A 19,727-nucleotide genomic window follows, 5' to 3' on the forward strand; every position below is an offset into this window, starting at 1 on the left:
GTCAGACCAACGCTGAAAAAACCTGGATTGGATTCTGACAACTTCAACAACTACAGGCCTATTTCCAACTTGCCTTTTCTCTCCAAAGTTCTTGAGAAATCAACTCCAGGATCACCTGAAGGACAATGACCTCTTCGAGCCATTCCAGTCTGGATTTCGTCCAATGCACAGTACTGAAACGGCCATGATTAAGATTACTAACGACCTCCTCTGTGCAGATGCTATGCTGATGACATCCAGCTGTACTTATCTACAAAACCCACTGCCACTCTTCCGCCAGCTGCAATTACTGCCTGCCTCCATGACATAAACTTGTGGATGACACAAAACTACCTGAAGCTGAATAGCAGTAAGACTGAGCTGTTATTGGTTGGCTCCAAATCAGCTCTTGCTAAGATGGAACCTTTCACTCTTTGTATAGATGGCAGCACCATCTCTTGCTCCAACCAGGTCAAGAGCCTTGGTGTCATACTGGACAATACACTTTCATTTAGTGCACACATAAACAGTATGTCTCGAAGTGCCTTTTTTCATCTAAGGAACATTGCTGGGTGAGCGCTGGGCGAAGCCGTGGAGAGTGCAGAAGTCCTTGTAAATGCGTATGTGACATCCCGCCTTGACTACTGTAATTCCATCTTGTCCGGAATCACTCCATCGGCTCCAACTAATTCAGAATTCTGCAGCAAGGATTATTATAGGCTCAAAATCCACTAGTCATGTAACACCATTACTGATGCAACTGCAGTGGCTTCCAGTTGCCTACAGAATACATTTCAAAAAGTCCTACTCCTGGCATACAAGGCCCTACACAATTATACCCCCACCTACCTCACTGACCTCCTAGAAGTCTACACTCCTGCCCGCTCACTGAGATCCTCCTCAGCAGGCCTACTGCATGTCCCTAATGTGAACCTCAGCACCCAGGGAGAGAGGGCTTTCAGCTACATCGCCCCCAAGCTGTGGAATTCACTGCCAGACTACATCAGACACTGTGACTCAATTACTGACTTTAAAAACAGACTTAAAACATATCTCTTCAAGAAGGCTTATGGACTGACTGACTGACTGATTTTTACTTTTACTTTTATTTTTTGAGATGACTAATTTTAACAAACTTTTTGTTTTTGTTTATTTGTGAAGTGACCTTGGGTGACATGAAAGGTGCTCTAAATAAAATGTATTATTATTATACACTTTTTTTATAGACCCGACAAGAAAAGCAAAAACAATGTTTAAAGGTGCGATTTGTAGGATTGATACCGAACGTTCTGTGGCCAAAATCAAAACACTGGTGAACGTTCTCAAGACTACCAGACGCGAGCCTCTTCTGGGTTGCCAGATGTAGGCCTAATGAAGACTTAGCTAACGTTAGTGGACGTAGATAGATAGATAGATAGATAGATAGATACTTTATTGATCCCCTAGGGAAATTCAAGGTCAGGACCTGCAGCTGCTTTAACGTTTCTCCAACCATGACCCAGCTACACATTACGGAAACAGTGAAAACAAAAAATACCTCTCTAACCAACGTAACATATTTAGCTGAAGTTAGCGATGCAGATGAAGTTTAGCATAGGCTACCTGTTGTGGAGAAATATGGCCAGCTCTGCGTCAGACTTCCAGATATTCTTCGTTTCATGAAGACGTCACCATCTCAGGAAGCTCCTCCGATGTCCACTTAATTTTGAAATTTGCCTGCCTCTCGTAGACGTTCATGACTACAACTGACAGCTGGCAACCCAAATAGGAGGACGCGCTAGCCCATTATTAATACGCTATTCTAGAATTAATCGTTCAAAACATAAACGAAAATTCCAAGAAATTCCGCCCCGTAACTCATTTTTTTTCATTGGTTTTACAGGTTAGAGTAATGTTGTCAAATAAGCCATTACTTCAATTTATCGTGTTTCCTTACTCTCTGACAACACATGGTGATCATTTTTGGAATGGTTACAGTTTATTTTCCATTATTTCCTACATACTGGTCATCATGTTCATTTCAAATACTTATATCACTGACAACAGTAGTCCGGCCAGGATATTGTAATTTTTAAAGTGAAGTTGCAGCCCTCAACTGATGTTGTGTTTTGTCATGTAATGTTGTGTTTTGGCCTGATGCGCCACCCTCTACCTATCTACTAATCACAAAGTTAGTAGTGTTTCGGCATCCGGGTTGGCAACCTTGAGTCAGGGGGGAGGGGGAGGGGATACACCGCTCTACAGTAATTTGAAAGTGATTGCAGTACCAGTTTTGGCCACAATCTTACATATGGTTCCTTTAAACATTCTATTTTGTTCCCAATCTACTTCCTCTTAGATAACATATGGAATGTTAAAACGGAAGCCTGGTGGGAACAACTATGATGCTGATAATGAAACTCTCTTGAAACGGTCAAGTTAATGGGTCTGTTTGAAACGGAAGACAGCTGCCTACTGCCTCCCTCCCTACTAGGCTAGTGACAAATGGTCAGAAAGGGCTTTAGTTTTTGAGATACCCCTACCGGAGGTAGAACTAAACCCAACAATGTTTTTCCTGGATGTGAATATCTTGATGTATGGAATGAATAGAGACATGTAAACATACACCTAAAATAAGAAAATTCTGAAATATAATTTTTCCTTTTCACTAGTCTTTTGAATTATGGAGAATGTCTTACAGGCATTGGATCCAAAGCGTTGTATCATTTGTGGGAACATTGGGGCAAGAAAAAAGATCCCTATGTCCAAAACCCCACAGTAGAAGGCCTCCAACGCATACTTACCTTTGCTCAGCAGAGAGAGAGAGATGGTGATGTCCATAAAACTCTGGCTCCATATACAGATGATATTTCCTCCAAAATCAAAGTTTCATATCATGTATCATGTAGAGTGAACTACTGCAGTAAGACAAAAATCAGTGAGCAGCAGCAAGTTGCAAATGTTGAGTGAGAGCACATCTGCACCAAGAAGTAGGGTTAAAACAACATCATTTCAAATACTGAGAGATTGTTTCATTTGTGGGAAAATGGGGGTAAAAAGTTGATTTAGTTATTGCCTTCTTTGTAGCTGTTCAAATGTAGATCACTGTCAATAATGACACCAACATTTTTAACAGTATCCTTTGCTTTAAACCTTTCTGTATCAAGGAGAGTGGCAACCTTAAGTCTTTCCTCCTTTTTTCCCAAATATGATTACAGTTTTTTCTTTGTTAAGCTGAAGAACATTGAGACATCCAGTTGTTGATCTTGTCAATACACTGACAGAGATTCAAGGGGACCATAGTTATTAGGTGACAGAGCTAAGTAAAGTTGGGTGTCATCAGCATCAGCATCAGCTGGAAACCACACAGCTGGATAAACTGAGGTAATATATGTTTTTACACCGGTTCTAGTTATGGTTTATCTTAATTTGTAGTCCTAAAATCATGTTATTTGACAGAAATATGCTTTCTCATCAGCATCAACATCAGGGTTCTCAAGTCTCACGCAATGGGCGTGAGACGCACGCAATTCAACAAGTTCACACGCTCACACCGTGCATTTCTCACGCAGAAATAATATTAATAATAATATTACTAGGAATGTCAAGGTATCTGCATAATTATTAGTGGAAGCGCAGGGATACGAGAGGATATCTCGCAGGGTTCGGAACTAGCGCACCACTCACCAGCCAAATAATAAAAAAAAAAAAATAGCCACCAACATCAAAAAATAGTGTTCGTTGTATCCGGGTAAAATTCCAAAATAGGACACCACGTTATGTTTGTGCGCTTATGTGGGGTTACATGTTTAAGATGTCAAAACTGCACCAACATTATTTTTATTCAGAAATTCAACTGTGTCATTTTGGTAAACCAGCCTACTTATGGCACTTTAACAGTGTGTGTAAATCAGGCCTTTCTACAAACACTTGTAACGCTGTAGCTTACATTATGGCAAAATTATTTTCCTATTTATAAACTAAACTGTCGGTCATTAAGAAAACATAATGAAGTGTCGTTGTAGCTTTGTGTAACCCAGACATCAGCAACGTTCATTTTATACGACCTTTCACTCTTGTGGCTGCCTGCATTTTCCCTGTCGTCACGGCTGCAACTTTCGCACTCGTTTGTGCTTTTTAGCGGCGTGTTCATCAGGTCCCGAGACACCCGTCTGGGCCTCTATGGCTGGACCATGTCAACAATGAATGAAATTAGCTTATTATCAATGAGTGTTATAAATTTGAGCGAGTAGCCTATTCTACACATACATTGTTTTCTTAGGATACAGGACTGCTACAGACAATACAGGACTGCTACAGACAATACAGACAAAAAGCTGCCAACCACCACAATGTAGCAACCCAAAATAATTAACTTGCTGTCCTTATAAGTTGGTCTCGGCATGCCAATTCTTGATCCAATGGTTCAGTGGCAATAGACTACTCAAGTGAATAAAGCAATTAGCCTAATAAATAAAATATTTGTCTCACTCCGTAGCCTACATATATCTCGTAAATTGGTGAGCCATAGAATATCCCACCGTCAAGATTATTATATTTGAAAATTCCAATCTATCCCACCTAAATATCAAAAGTTACTTCTACTGACATGCTTCCTGGTGACATAAAAACACAAATGGGTTTCCCCTTGATATAAAGGCTGACATAAGAGACATAAGCTATGCAAGATACAAATCCCAGACTGTCCTGAAAAATAAACAAAAACAAGAGGATGTACTGTATACAATGACAAATTCAAGGTCTCAAAGTGTTAATGCTTCTTTCCAAAAATCTCACCAGAAGTTGTTATTTAAGGGGTTATTTAAAAAAAAAAAGTTACCAACCTTTTGAATTGGAGGGCCCATTTCACATCTGTGCCTGGGGGGGGGGGCATTTCACATCTGATAATCCGCCCATGTGTGCACACCTTTTGCTACATAGTGCGCAAATTTTACACACTTATTTTAGTAAATGGTGCACTCATCTTAGTAAATAATGCACTTACTTTATTCAATTCTACACACAAGCAAAACATTTTAGTGAGTGAGTCCCCCACCCCCCAAATCTCACTCCAAGCTGAGCTCAAAACTTGAGAACCCTGATCAACATTATGGCATAGCGGGGGCTAGTGCATTTTTTAGCTAGCTGCATTACTCTGAACTGCTTGCAGTATTCTCATTTGCTTTTGATGCCAGTTATTTTCATTTGACAATTTCATTTTAAAACCTGTTAGTATATAACCTATAACTATATAACCTGTAAGTAAGTACCAATTTGCTTGTTAGGTAAGCATTATTGGCAAGTCAGTATAGCATACCAAAGCTGAATAAATCAATGGGCGCCGGGTTTCTAAGTTGCGTCGTTACGTTCTCTGACATAAAATAAGTTGAGCAATATTTTTACTCCTCTCAATATAGAAAACATGATGTGAAATCACGGATTCTGTCAGAAATGTAATTAACAACTCGAGTTGTTACCTCGCTAGGCAATTTGTAGTGAACTATTTTAGCATGCTAACTTCTAAAAGATGACATGACTTGATAGCTATTCTACTCCTCTCAATATGAAGTTATAGAAAACATGATGTGAAATCACATATTCTGTCAGAAATGTCATTATTGCATTTCAGCAGTTAGTTACTAGGTGAAATGTAATCTGTCTTTATCAAGATGCCAGCCAGGCAATCAGATTTAGGGTAGCTAACCCATGTGTAATAAAATTACTTTTCATATTTCTAAATATTTTTGAGTTACTCAGAATGCTTCAATAGTTTAGGCTACCTCTTCTTGTGTATGTATGTGCACACACTCACACATCTGTAGTTTTGTTATTTTATTTTTGGTCAAGTCATTACTGAATAATGGAAAATAATTAATAAAGGTAGTACATTTGTATGATTTTTTTGGCCTTTTAATGACAGGACAGTGGAGAATGACTGTTTAATCAAATGTATTTTATGTCTCTATTCCAAAATGATCTTTAATAAATATACAGTATACTTACTTCCTGTATTACTGGTAAGGTACATGTTTATATCATTCTTATTGACTGTAGCAACTCCCCTAGAGTTAAACTGTTGAGTTTTACCTTTCTCCAGTTCATCCAGCCGCTCTCTGCGTCTGGCGATACCACTTTTAGCTCCAGCCAGGTGCAGAGATATCACGCGACACAGTACTTTCTCACTCCCCACAGCACAGACAATCTCTGTGCCCAAGTAGCAGTGCTTGGACATCTTCGTCACTTTTAAGCGTGATGCTAGTGGGCGAGATGCTAATGGTCTAATCTGATTCAATGATCTATGCTAGGCTAAAAGTGGTATCGCCAGACTCAGAGAACGGCTGAATAAACTGGGAGAAAGGTAAAACTCAATTGTTTAACTTGAGGGGAGGTGGAAAATGAGTGTATTTCCCCAAATGGTGGCGTATCCCTTTAAGGACACCAATTTTCTTGGGGGGGGGGGGCTCTTTGTTCATTGTTTTTTTCTGGGTGTGACATACACAGGAATAAAAAAACATATCAACACTTGAAGCTTTTATTAAAAATGTAAACATCCTAGATACATTTTAGCAACAAACATATATAACAATACAAACAAGCCAACAACATGGGATGTAAAATATGAGACTTGGATTTGGTGTGCAAAAACACTAGCTGTCAAATTTAGTGAGAGTATCGTCAACTTTACAACATAAGATGACAGCCATCTACTCCTTCATGAAACTACATTTTACAACATTTACATGCACACCATATTCCTGTTTTAATAGGAATAATGACAATATTCTGATTGCATATGAGTCATGTAAACACCATCACTAAATTAAGATCATATTCTGATTACCGATTGCGGCATGGAAACACATTAGTTGGAAAATGCCCCTTTCAGAATACCAGTTTATGTCTGCGAATGTTTGTACAATTTTGGCTACATGGTGAAAAATGTGTTTTCTAAATTTTGCACTTCTGGAGTGAAGATGAGGCCAATTTATTTGTTCAAATTATGAAAGTTTGAATGTTATGGAATTTATTGATGAGCGGAAATATCACAATAGTGGCATCTTTGAAAGAATTAGTGGAAAATCCACAAAGAACATTATTGTAAGGCTAAAAAAGCAAAACAGTAGCGGCTCTTATCCAGCCAATTTCACTTATAGATGAAATTCAGGGACAAACCGCTGAGAAGTCATTTATTTACAGTGTATTCAGGACACAGGCAGCTAGCGGATGGTGAGGTGATGTGTGCTGTAAGTGACAAAAAAAGTTTTAGCCTAAAAAACGTATGACATCGCTTAGAGCACCTTTAATCAGAATATGGATTGTAATCGGAATATGCCGTGCATGTAAACAGTCCTTGGTACAACCTAACAACATGTCAGCAGTTGCTGGTCATTCTGATGTCTTAAGTATTTTCTGTGTAAAGAAGAAAATGTGTATAAGAGCTAAATTTGTAATTACTATAAACAACTAGTAATATTAAGGTAATGCATGAAATGCATGAATACATGAAGCTGTGCATGTCATGTGGATGTGGTTTTAGTGTTTGTACAGTCTTAGCTTTATGACCCTAAATGTTCAAACATAGTAATTTTCAAATTAGTTTGAAAGATTCCTACTAGTTTGGATATGGTGCGATCAACAGGACTATTACTGTAATTAATTATTCCAACAGCGTAATTATGGATGACGGTTCATTAACCATTACCACAAATAGAAAAAAAAGATAGAAACCAACTATTGATGTATAGTGCACTACTAATGTACTTCTATTTGGAGGTTTCTCATTTGACTATAAAGATCAGTATAACTCACAAGTGCAGTCATCATCAGATTTCAACACAGAAACAGGTAACAACAACAAATCAATTAGGAAATATATTATGTATACCTTCTCTGCGTACCCTTCTGTCTGTATAGACTCAATTGTCAAAGGGCAATATATGAATGATTCTGTATTGTACTTTGTAGGCAAGTACTGTTACTGTTGTAAGTTATATATATATATATATATACACACACACATATATACACATATACAGTGGGTTGCATAAGTATTCACCCCCATGCTAAAGTTGACTAGAAAGAGGAATAAAAAAAATCCTCTTTTGGAAATTGATCTTAATGCCTTAATTAAAAAAATGAGGAACATTTTGGATGATGGACACCAATAAGGACACCAATTTTCTTTGTGAATGAATCATGTATCGTAAATAAACACATGTTATTCCTCATTTTTTAATTAAGGCATTTCCAAAAGATGATTTTTTATTCCTCTTTTTAGTAAACTTTAGCATAGGTTTCTTAACTTATGCACAGCACTGTATATGAAGAGCTCTTTTCCAAAACACTATAAATTCATTTAATGTCATGTTATTTAATTTATTTAGTATTTCAGGTAATATCAATAAAAGTGCAGTTGTATTGTTTTAACCCAAATGAAAATGATATATGAAAATGCATTTAAATGGTGGATATAGCTTTTTGGAAAAGAGGTCTTCATACATACATACACACACACACACACACACACACACACACACACACAAGTCAAAAGTTTGGACACACCTACTCATTCATGTTTTTTTTAAATTATTATTATGACTATTTTTCCACAATAACTTTTTTTAACTAAAAAAAACATTGTTTGTATGATATTATGCAATAAGCAAAAATGTGTAACCAAACCATTTAAAAAATATATATTTTAGGTTCTTCAAAATAGACACCTTTCCACCACACTCTTAAACAAATTCTGGGAATTTGGAATGGAATGGGTGTCTTAAAAGGAATTTGCAGATATTTTTAAGGAATTGTTCGCTGCTTTTCTTTCACAAATTTTAAATGAAAAGCATGAAATTGACTTTAATAATGCCAATAGTATGCAAAGATTCATTTTTAATATAACATGTGAAACAGATCTATTTAAAGACATTTGTGTTCTGTTTAGGGCTGTCAAAAATAATAAAAAATTTTGATTAATTAATTACAGAAAGAATAACGTGTTAAAAAAATTAACGCTGATTAATCACATTTCATGGTGACATTTGACCCAGTCCAGTCTGGCTACAGTAACTGAAAGAGGCAGACGAGAAAGCACTGTTTGGTTAAGTGAATGAAACATATAGCCTAGGCTACGCTAAAAAAAACGCCCAGACCTCTCTACTATTTCTGTAATAGGCTAAAGAATTTCCGTTGCCTACCATAGGAGTTCGTCAAGTCTCACATCAAATTACCTCAATGCAAAGCAGTCCGGACGTACGAGTTAGCACACATCTTCATGATAATAATGCTAGACGCCAGACTTGTCAAAGCTAACTTTGGAAACGTATTGTTTACTTAGCCTAACCTATGATCGACTAACTAACCGACGAACTCCCTTACTAAATCGACTAGGCCTACATTTGTTGCATACTTGAAACAAAATGTCTTCACAAGTATGTTGAAGGTGGTTACATTTATTTCCACTCCAATAACACACATTACATTTCCGTTCGCACTTGTATGCTGCTTTTATTTGTATAGTTTTTACTACTGTTTTCATCTTTTTCTACTCAACTACTTTGTCTCAGAGCCATATATATATATATATATATATATATATATATATGGCTCTGCTATGTCGTATCCTGGACTGTCACCTACTGGATAGAAAAAGCAACAACATATTAATTATATGAATAAAATATTCAACATGTTTGAATGGCCAAAAAAAAGACAAATCATGGGGGGTATACCATTTACAGTGAGAGGAAACTTCAGTCATTTGCATTTAAAATGCTAAAAATCTGACACCAGGCACTACACTGCGCCAAAAGGGAAAATTATAATAAAAGAGAGACGTTGAACTTTAAAGTTTATAATGTTGGTTTGACTCCTCAATGATTTACTCATCTGCCAAATGTTTTTTTTTAAATAAGTTCATAGCAAAAGTGGATGCATGCGATTAATTTAGATGAATCAATTAGAGTATGTAATTAATTAGATTATTATCGGTTGACAGCCCTAGTTACAGTATGTCAAACTTTTCATGTCTTCAGTAATGTTACATTTCTAATGTCCAATGTAGGAATCTATTACAGTGCCCGTTCAAAACATGCTATTAGGTAGGTAGGCCTGCTTTAAAAATAGGACTAGGGCTGGGACGATTAGTCGACGTGATCGATTACATAAATTTGTCGATGTAAATAATTTGTGTCAACTATTCGCAATGTTCACTTCTACCTGTCAAATTTGAAGTAATAGTTGTAGTAATAATAACAATACATCATGCTGATAGCTTCTGCTTTTCCCAAATACAATGTAACCTACCGGTGTGCATGACCTTTTATCAGTCCAGTTGCAATTGATGTACTGTGATGAACTGTCCTACATGTGATAGTTTTTAAAGATTTTTAAGGTTTTATAACGATGCTAGAGATTTTGTGACTGGTGCTACAAATCTATTCACCAATACTCTGCGCAAAAAAAAGTTAACATACAACCCTGGTATCGCACATATCTTATGTAGGCTATTCTATCTGATACGCCATGCTGATGTTATAACCCTAAAATAACTAGCCCTCATCACCTCACACATGAAACATAAAAAGGTTAATGCAAATAAAATGAATGAAAATGTTAGAGAAACTTTCTGATATTTCGGAATGGAAAATTAATAACTAATGGACAAATTAATCGTTAGATTAATCGAAAAATTAATCGTTAGATTAGTCAACTAATAGAAAAAAATAATCGTTACATTAATCGACTAATCGGAAAAATAATCGTTAGATTAATCGTTTATAAAATAATCATTTGGGACAGCTCTAAATAGGTCCATAGGGATAATTCTAGCTAAATAAATAATGAATATTGAATATTATTATATCATAGGCTAATATATTAAATTGTATTATAATAAGTAAGCATAATTTAAGCATGGCTGCCTGTGAAATTTTTTACAGATCAAAATGGCATAAGCGTAACAGCTGTTTTGAGTTAAGGCTATATGTTTAGCCGAATTAATTAACTTGATGATAGGGAAGACAAACCATTTTGTGGAATGATGCATTGTCATTTGAAATTTGCAATGATGTGACTTTGGTAGCCTGTAAGTGACACATGCTCTGTCTGCCACTCCGTGTCTGTAGCTGGCCATGCTTTTCATGTGTGCCATTCTGAAACTCGGTCCTCGGACCAAACAGTTCAAATTTTCCCTTGTTTCAATTTGGGACCCTGCAATCGGAATTGTTGTTTGTTTATTCATAGTCCAAAGACAGTCCAAATTAGCCTAGGCTATTCGAAGTGTTAGTTAATGAACACTTTGTTTCATTTTCGTTGATCATTTTGAATAACCAATGCATAGCCAACCCGTGTGGGCTGGCGTGTTGTTGCAAAATCCTCTGAATCATTTTATGCAAGCACACCACATCTATAGGCAGTCTTTATATTGTTGAAGTCAGACATGATAATCATTCAAACATCTGGCATTCACTTGACTTTCTACCCGTGTGCATTGACTCAGTGCTGCCAAAGCTCTGCTTCTACCCTCTCTGGTGCTGCTGCGCTGTGCTGTGTGGGCTGTGAGAGGAGGGGTGGCTACAGTGGCTATATCGTTTTGCAGATATTTAACGCTATCTTTTGTATTTCTTATCCAAACAACATGAAACTTGGCACTCTGGTCCGCAGCAAGACACTTGCAAAGTCTGAAATCAATTGGACAAAATATAAAGGAAAAGTAATGAATGAATGCATGTGTCCAAACTTTTGACTGGCATATACATGTTGCAAGGGCGATGTGAAGGTCTCTGTAATGAATATCATGGTTACAGACTTGCCAGTTGAGTCCCAAGTACTACTGGTGAAATATCTATAAACAGTATAAATATTGACAACATATTGACAAATAAATAAATGTATCCAAAAAATAAATTAAGCAAGGAAAGCACTGGTGACTTAAGAGACAAGAAAAAAAAGCTTTCCAAAAAAAGATGTTTTACTGGAAAAAAACAAATATTGGTAGATATTGATAGACAGAAAAGGCAATCAGTGTTGATAGGTTTGAACTGTGACTATGTTAGTGTACTCCATTCCTGTGCTTCTATTCTATTAGTTTACGTGGAATACATTTACAGTGCACCTGAGCTATAGCACCACATATGAATCCTTAGAACTGCCACTGAGTGTTTTTAACATAAATCATCTTAAAGTTAAAGCTGACTGGTATTTAGCAGACACTTTTATCCAAAGCAACATAGACTCGCATCGGCAGGTCAACCAATTGTCAGGTGAACATTGTCAGGCTCCACCATGCCCACTAATCATCTTGTGGCCAGTACGTGCACTCAGAGCAGTAATGCACCATTGGTAATCTGTGGTAATAAGTGGTGGTAAAACCACTTTAGCAATACTTTCGAGAAGAGTGCTTACCAGTAAGGTAACTAAGTCCATGCATTAACTTAAACTGGCCATGGAAACACAATAAAGTAAGCCTACCATGTTTTACTTTTTTAAGCAGTGCATACCACTGACATCACAGAGTCTTCACAGAGATATTAATTCAGCTAATTATTACAGTCATAAACATGCCTGAGAGCAGTGCATAGGGCCTGTATGGATAGGGAATGTACAATCCAGAGCAGAGTTCAGTGTTGGCTTTATAAAGCTAATCATATGCTACATACAGGGCAGAGAGCTCCACTCTCAAAAATGTCTGGATCATTCCAACCAGCTAGTCCACAACTGGTGAGTAGAGACAAACCAAAGGGCTTGGTTTTGGTTCACAAACACCCCAATTATCAGGAATCTAGACCTCTAGGTTCTCCTTTCAGTCCTAATTTGACTTTTCTTCATACTCCCTTCCTGAGTTGAACCAGGCATAGGTCATGCCAACCGGTAAAATCCTCTCTCTACAGCCTTAGTGGCAATGTTTTCAGCCGAGTAGCGTTGGTCCAGCTGCAGCAGTGCCTGGATCAGATCATTGATGTTGGCACGGAGCCCTTCTCTCTGCATCCACACACAAAGTAGTTCATACACCTTGTCCGCAGCTGGACTACTCTCAGCAATCTTAATAGCATTGTCACTCACTCCAATACTGCGGAAGAACTTGTTGTGGAACCGTACATCCAGAAAGGTGTCAAACAGGTCAAAACTCTTGCTGAGGGATGTCTCCTCTCCTGGTGTGAGAAATTAAAAAAAATGATGTACATAGGTTATATATGTTATGTTACATGACAATATTACAGAGGGTTGTCAAACAAAATGTTAGTTCATGTGACATTGGTTCTGGCTCTTTAAAAAGCTTAATGGTAGAGATCTGCAAGAGGATACTCTTTGTTTCTGGTTAATACAACTGGTAGCTTACATTTCATATATTAAAGATGCAGTCAGCGGGAAGTCGCATTTGTTTATGTTTATGTTTATAGTTAAATGTATAATTTAAAAGTAATCATCTCCTTACAGCTGCTAGCTGCCCATTTGGTGAGTACAGTGTAAAGAAAAAATGGTTTCCAGGCTCCGAAAAACTGGAAACAAACAAAGTGGGGGCAGCCTGTTCCCCAAACAAAAATGAAGCCCTGCGTGGAATTTCTCTGGGAATACTGATGGGAGGGGAGAACTACCTCTCTAGTGTGTTTCGTTTGGTCCTTGGTTAAATGATAATATATGCTGTTTTGGACTAAAGCATCTGCTAATCATTTTAAATATAAATTTAAACATAAACAAATGCAATCGCTGACTGCACTTTTAACGTAGACTTACCAATATATATATATATATATATATATATATATATATATATATATATATATATATATATATATATATATATATATATATATTTTTTTTTTAATTGTCTTTTTAAATATCATTTTTAACTATTATAATGTTGTTCATATTCTGAAAGTCACTTTGGACAAGTGTCTGCTAAATAACCATTACTGGTAATAATAAAAATCTGGATTTGGCTTCTGATCATATGGCATTGTCAAAACTATAACATTTCAGGAACACCATGAGGAAATTTCGTACAAAAATTCCCTTGGGCCCAATCTTAAAGGAACCGTATGTAAGAAAAATATTTCAATTAATCATAAAATGGCCCTGATATGTCACTAGACATTAAGAAATCATGTTCATTTCAAAGACTTATATCACTGACAACAGTAGTCCGGCCAGGATATTGTCATTTAAAAAGTTGCAGCCCTCAACTGATGTTGATGTTGTGTTTTGTCATGTCATGTTGTGTTTTGGCCTGATGCGCCACCCTCCACCTATCTACTAATCACGAAGTCAGTAGTGTTTCGCCATCAGGGTTGGCAACCTCGAGTCAGGGGGGAGGGGGAGGGGATACACCGCTCTTCAGTATTTTGAAAGTGATTGCAGTACCAGTTTTGGCCACAATCTTACATATGGTTCCTTTAATATCCAATGATTCATGGTCTTAGAGGTCCATTTCCCGCTAAGTATATGGGGGCTAAGGGCTGTCCCACTGTCAAATCGTGGGCATGAGGTGTTTCCTTCAGAATTTTTGAGACCTTTATGCCTACTTTCAGTATGTTGGCCTTTCTGTAGACTTTACACAGGGGGATTACCCAAAGTTCATAGTGTTGTAACATGAAACAATATAGGGAGATAGTTCATTGTGCTCTGAATCAAAGTGTGGATTCATCTTCTGACATACACCTTCTCCATTCTGGTGGTTAATATGGAAAAGGACAGGCCTCACTCCACTTTTTTCCACATATACAATCCACCTTCCTCAACGCAATGAAAAAAGACCTTTATTACCCCAAATCAGAGGCGTCACTAGACTTAAGGCACAGGCCCCCTCCACCAGTCAGAAAATGTTGCTTATTTTAAATGTAAAATGTATCCGTCTGGTGCTTGAAGGCGGCATGACAACGTGGAATTACATCATGATTTTTTCGATGGAATGTCTTTTTTTTACATCGTTTACATCGTATCCTAACTGCTTGTCCTATCTTAATTTAAGTTACAAAAATAGGAAAAATCCTATCTTCCTATAGACCTCCAAGACCTCCTATCTTATCTTAACTCAAGAAATGCTAACTGTAACTGTCAGTTAGATTTTTAAATCAGCAATCAGCCTGTCATGCCTGTTTCTATGATTAGAATGTATGGACCCTTTCAACAATAAAAACAAAAACAATGCTTGAACGTTCTATTTGGGCCCCAATCTACTTCCTCTGCATTAAGATAACATATGGAATGTTAAAAAGGAAGTCTTGTGGGGCCAACTATGATGCTGATAATGGAACTCTCTTGAAAGGGTCCATACGAGACTGCCTGTATCTATGATTAGAATGTCAGGTTGCAAAGATGGTGTTCTAAAGACAGTTGGTTGCTCAAGATAAACAAACCAAAATATCAGAGAGAAGTAGTGTGGGTACCTGATCTGCACGGGTTGAACAACAAACAACCTATTTCACAGTCTTTGGTTGACAACTTCAACTATCAGTTGCGTTAAAATTGTTCAACGTCCACGACCAGAATGATGATTTGATTACTACCCATCTCCATAGAAACGGACAAGGTAGTAGCCGGCCAATCACAGGGCAGGTAGGGCGGGACTCCTCCCCTACCATCCTGGGAAAAAAAATATCGCCCACGGAGAGCCGGATCACTCCCTATTAACTCCATTATACCTGCAATCTGCTGCAGTTCCGCTAGGGGCGATCACGAATAAGTGCAAAAACAATGGGGGACTATGGAGCTAGACGGCTAAATGTGTCTCTCTAACCTGGTTGTCCTTGAAAAATCGAAGATTGGATTATGGTTTCTGCAAGATCAATATGGATTATAGGTCAAAAGTGAAATGAACGAGTACTTACGTCCTTTCGCTTTCTTACAGGTTGGGTCGTTGTTGCCCACAACTCACTAGCTTTCTGCTAAAGCATGACGTCATTGACACATTTGAAAGGCTTCTTAGAACAAATAAGTGACTCAAAAAATATAATACTCAGCGGTGTGTATTTTCTCTGCCCTCTCTTTCGCATGCAACATTCAAATTTCTGGCCAAAAAATTATATCCCGAGAAAAGTGGATTTGAGGGGTACAGCTCCATAGCCCTCCATTCATTCTGCACTTATTCGTGAGCGCCCTCATGTGGAACCAGAATTGGAACTGCAACCAGTTCAGAAACCGGAAGCTTCCCGAGAGTGGCGGTTCTCCCCTTATTAGACGTTAGGCGAGTTCGACTTGCGGCAGATCTGTGCAGATCTGACTTGATGTGATGCATGCTGGGTTGAACACAATGCATACTGGGATGGACGCAATGTTTGCTGGTTAGAAATTCTGTCCGACTTCTGTCAGCCGGGGAGGGACTTACCACCGTGACACCATGTCACATGGCCTTAAAATATCGCGGGAGTCTTAGCCTGCAGACAGATCTTGCAGTTGCCTTCCACCAGCTGCACGAGCTGAAACACGCCCTCATGACGTCAGTTCAAAGACGCGATAGGGCCATTTGGGAGGAATGTCCTCATGATGATTATGACGGGAGTCTCATGCTGCTTCCTTATGTTGGAATATGCGAAAATAAACAGAAATCGAAGGGATACCTTCTAATATGTGATTTCTGCAACAATGGTAGGCTAGCCTACTGAAAACGTTATTATTACGTTATTATTACGTTAGTAGATATTCTGTTATTTTCTGCTGTTGGCTAAATAGATAGACACACATATAGGGGAAACACTTGATATTGAATTTATGTGCTACAATGCAGGCCTGTTAACTGTATGACAACAGTGGTTTATTTAAACTACATCATAATAATTTATTTCGTCAGTCATCATGCTCATTTTAATGAGTAAGAATGAAAGTTCTGCTGTGTTTATTGCAAACAACATTCCGCGATATCTCCCGTGATGTCTCCCGCGAGTCACGTCAGCCAGACTGTAGCCTGCCTGTCCGGGATGAGCTGCCCTCTGTTGTAGCTCCTCCCGGCTAGCCTCTGAAGATCACGTTTACGTAGAAAGCCAGACCAAGTCAGACTCAGTCGAAGTCGAACGAGCCTGTTCTCTGGCACGGGTTACCAGATCTGCATGATTACGTCATAATAGATGATGTGTCGCCACCTCATTCGTCCAAAGTCGAGAGTAGAATTCGGCTGGGTTTGAAGCGTAGCTGCTCAAGCGATGCCTGAGGTAAAAGTTTTAATATTTAAAGTGGACCCTTTCACAGCAACAGTGGTGTGATTGGCTGGTTTGTGTGACGTCACCTACGACTGGGCTCTGAACGCTGTCTGATTAACCCTGCTGTAATTGCGGGAAAATAAGCTAACTTTAGGTTATACTTTGATCTATTTTTATGTTTCTTAAGTGTAACGCTATTGCATTGCTGTTTGACAGTAGTAAAATCAACCGTAAACTAGCTCATATTTGCGAGTTATTTAGCTAATGCTATTGTATTGCTGTTTGACAGTAGTGAAATCAACCGTAAACTAGCTCATATGCTAGTGGAAACATCATATAAGTATAACTGCAGCAGAAGTTTATTCTTCCTGCCGCTCTCACCGCTCCCACACACAGCTGCGTGCATCGCGTTGCTGGAGACACATCCCATTCACTTTAAATGGGCTCACGTGATCCGTTGCCGAACTGAATTGTGGGTCCGTCGCGTCGCGTTTCTCCCGCTGCTCGCGTTGAGGAGTTCAGCTGTTGCTGCACCGACAGACGGCACCGGCCAATCAAGCCAATCTACGGACGGCACCAACCAATCATATTACGGTTTTACTTCAAGTCATTTGCATAGCTACCGTCGGGAACACCAACTGGAATGCGTTGACGGAACGCAGCTGTGTGTGGGAGCCGTCAGAGTAGCACTTCCATTGTCAAAAGCAATCCTCAGCCAAAAGCTATATTTTCTGAAAAACGACTCTTGGATATCACCTTGTCGTGGGAAACAGCAGATCACCACCCTCCAGCTAACAACAACTCTCCAACGATCAAGGTAAGTACATGAATTACTTGAATTTACCATAACAATTGCTTGATAACATTTGTGAAGTTACACAACTATCACTTCCTCTCATGAAAACAACGTTAATCAGTCATTTGGTCTTATAAGTAATGTTACCCTAGCATAGTTATTACGTGAGAAGTGTAAGTCTAACAGTGGCTAGCTAACAGTCCAATTTGTGAATGGGTTTTCCAACTCTCGGTCAGGGTCAATCTTACAGTTGTAGACCTATGGAACCGTTGTTTTTTTACGTGTATCGGTAGAGTTAATACATGTGTGTTTATTAACCTTTTCCTCAGTTTATAGCTAAGCGCCACGGTTCATTAGTAGCCTCTGGTTTGTGGTCAATCATTTGCGCGTAAAGCGACGAGCTATTAGGACTTATGAATGGGTTTTCCTGTGGCCATCACTCGATCGAGTCAATCTTACAGTTGTAGACCTATGAAATCGTTTTTTTTTTTTTTTTTACGTGTATCGGGAGAGGAAATACAGATCGTATTGAAAGCATTTCCCATATCGTAGCCTACTAGTTCGCTCGCAACAACAGCAAAAATGAAACATGGAGAGTGGATGTCTCCGCAGAGACACCACTGTTACATTAGATGCGCACTCAATCGCAATTCGACGCAGGGGAAAAAAAGCAACGACTAGTAGAAACGAAGGTAAATTGGATTAAAGCAAAACCTGGCCAAAAACATTGTGTATGCACTTGCGGTGAGCCTAGTGAATAGCGGACTATAGCCTAACCAACGAAAGTAAAGGAGATTTGCACCAAATAAAGGCAGTGTTGTGGGTTGTGTTTCTACAACATGTTGGCACCAAAGTTTATTTCTGTCATAAACGGAGTAAGCTAAGCGTTTTCTCCATTGTCCACTCGATTTTCGCATAGACCTCAGTACCAGGCAGCCACAGAACCACACTCTTGGGGGCATGCTCATGAGCCCCCATGTCCATGCCCCCAAGACTGTAGTGCTGTGGCTGTCTTGTAACCTACATATTGTTTTTATTTTTTCCCTATTATTAACACTCTATGATTTTCCAAAATAGTAAAGGGGAATTCCTGCGATTTTCGCATAGACCTCTTTACCAGGCAGCTACAGCCGTTACACTTACTGCCCATGTTCATGCCCCAAGACTGTAGCGCTGTGGCTACCTGGTAACTCGAGCTAGGTGAAACCAACTGAAACAGAGATTTATGAGAATTATGTTTTAACCAAGGACTAAAAGCGTCAGCGAATACATTTTAATCATAAACATAACACATGAAAACTTCCTGTTCTAGTTCGATGTATGTTATACACAGCAGTGGTCATGCTTTTCTATGTATGTCCTTGTGAAGTTTGTATGTCCTTGTCAATGATTGTCCTAACTTTGTTTGTCTTTTGTTGTTCTTTGTTGTCCGTCAGGCCTCAACGAAAAAGACCACCTTCAGCATTCACTCCGCATTACTCCCGGCAGAGACAGGTGTCTTGTCCTACTAACACCCCACTCGTGGCCTGCACCTTGATGTGGTGAGTGGGCTTTCAACTATACAAGTCTTACTTTCATGTTCCCATGGAGTATGGAGGTTAACTGGCACCATAATTGATGTAAAAAGTAGTGATGCTCCGATTGAAGTGGCGTGAATGCGAGGCTATTGACCAGACGGATAAGCTACCAAGTTGAATTGAACATAGCCTCACGCAGACACACACACACAGTGAACCACTACGCAACCATGGCGAACGTATACATTTGGAGAGAGCTCCTTCCTAACTACCACGCTAGCTCACGTCTGTCAGTAGGCCCTAGAGCTCACTAAAATCATTAAT

At 38.7% G+C, this 19,727-nt stretch overlaps 1 protein-coding gene and 1 long non-coding RNA gene across 4 annotated transcripts in view; one reads left to right on the plus strand and one right to left on the minus strand.

Moving 5' to 3' along the window:
* Positions 1–1,661: 1,661 nt before the first annotated feature.
* LOC121685731 lies at positions 1,662–19,678 on the plus strand. The gene is made up of 3 exons (XR_006023418.1): positions 1,662–1,672; positions 17,766–17,907; positions 19,323–19,678. It is a non-coding gene; the product is annotated as an uncharacterized LOC121685731 (long non-coding RNA).
* Positions 9,718–19,727, minus strand: part of tnfrsfa (tumor necrosis factor receptor superfamily, member a) — a 78,668-nt gene continuing 68,658 nt past the window's right edge. For 2 of the 3 annotated variants that reach the window (XM_042066233.1, XM_042066225.1), the window contains exon 10: positions 9,718–13,109. In XM_042066233.1, coding sequence (XP_041922167.1) covers positions 12,817–13,109 — 293 coding nt within the window. In that variant the 3' untranslated portion in view covers positions 9,718–12,816. The remainder of the gene's footprint in view (positions 13,110–19,727) is intronic. The other variant, XM_042066240.1, reaches the window with a different exon arrangement.

Source organism: Alosa sapidissima, chromosome 2 (genome assembly GCF_018492685.1).
Source record: "Alosa sapidissima isolate fAloSap1 chromosome 2, fAloSap1.pri, whole genome shotgun sequence".
Taxonomy (NCBI): domain Eukaryota; kingdom Metazoa; phylum Chordata; class Actinopteri; order Clupeiformes; family Clupeidae; genus Alosa; species Alosa sapidissima.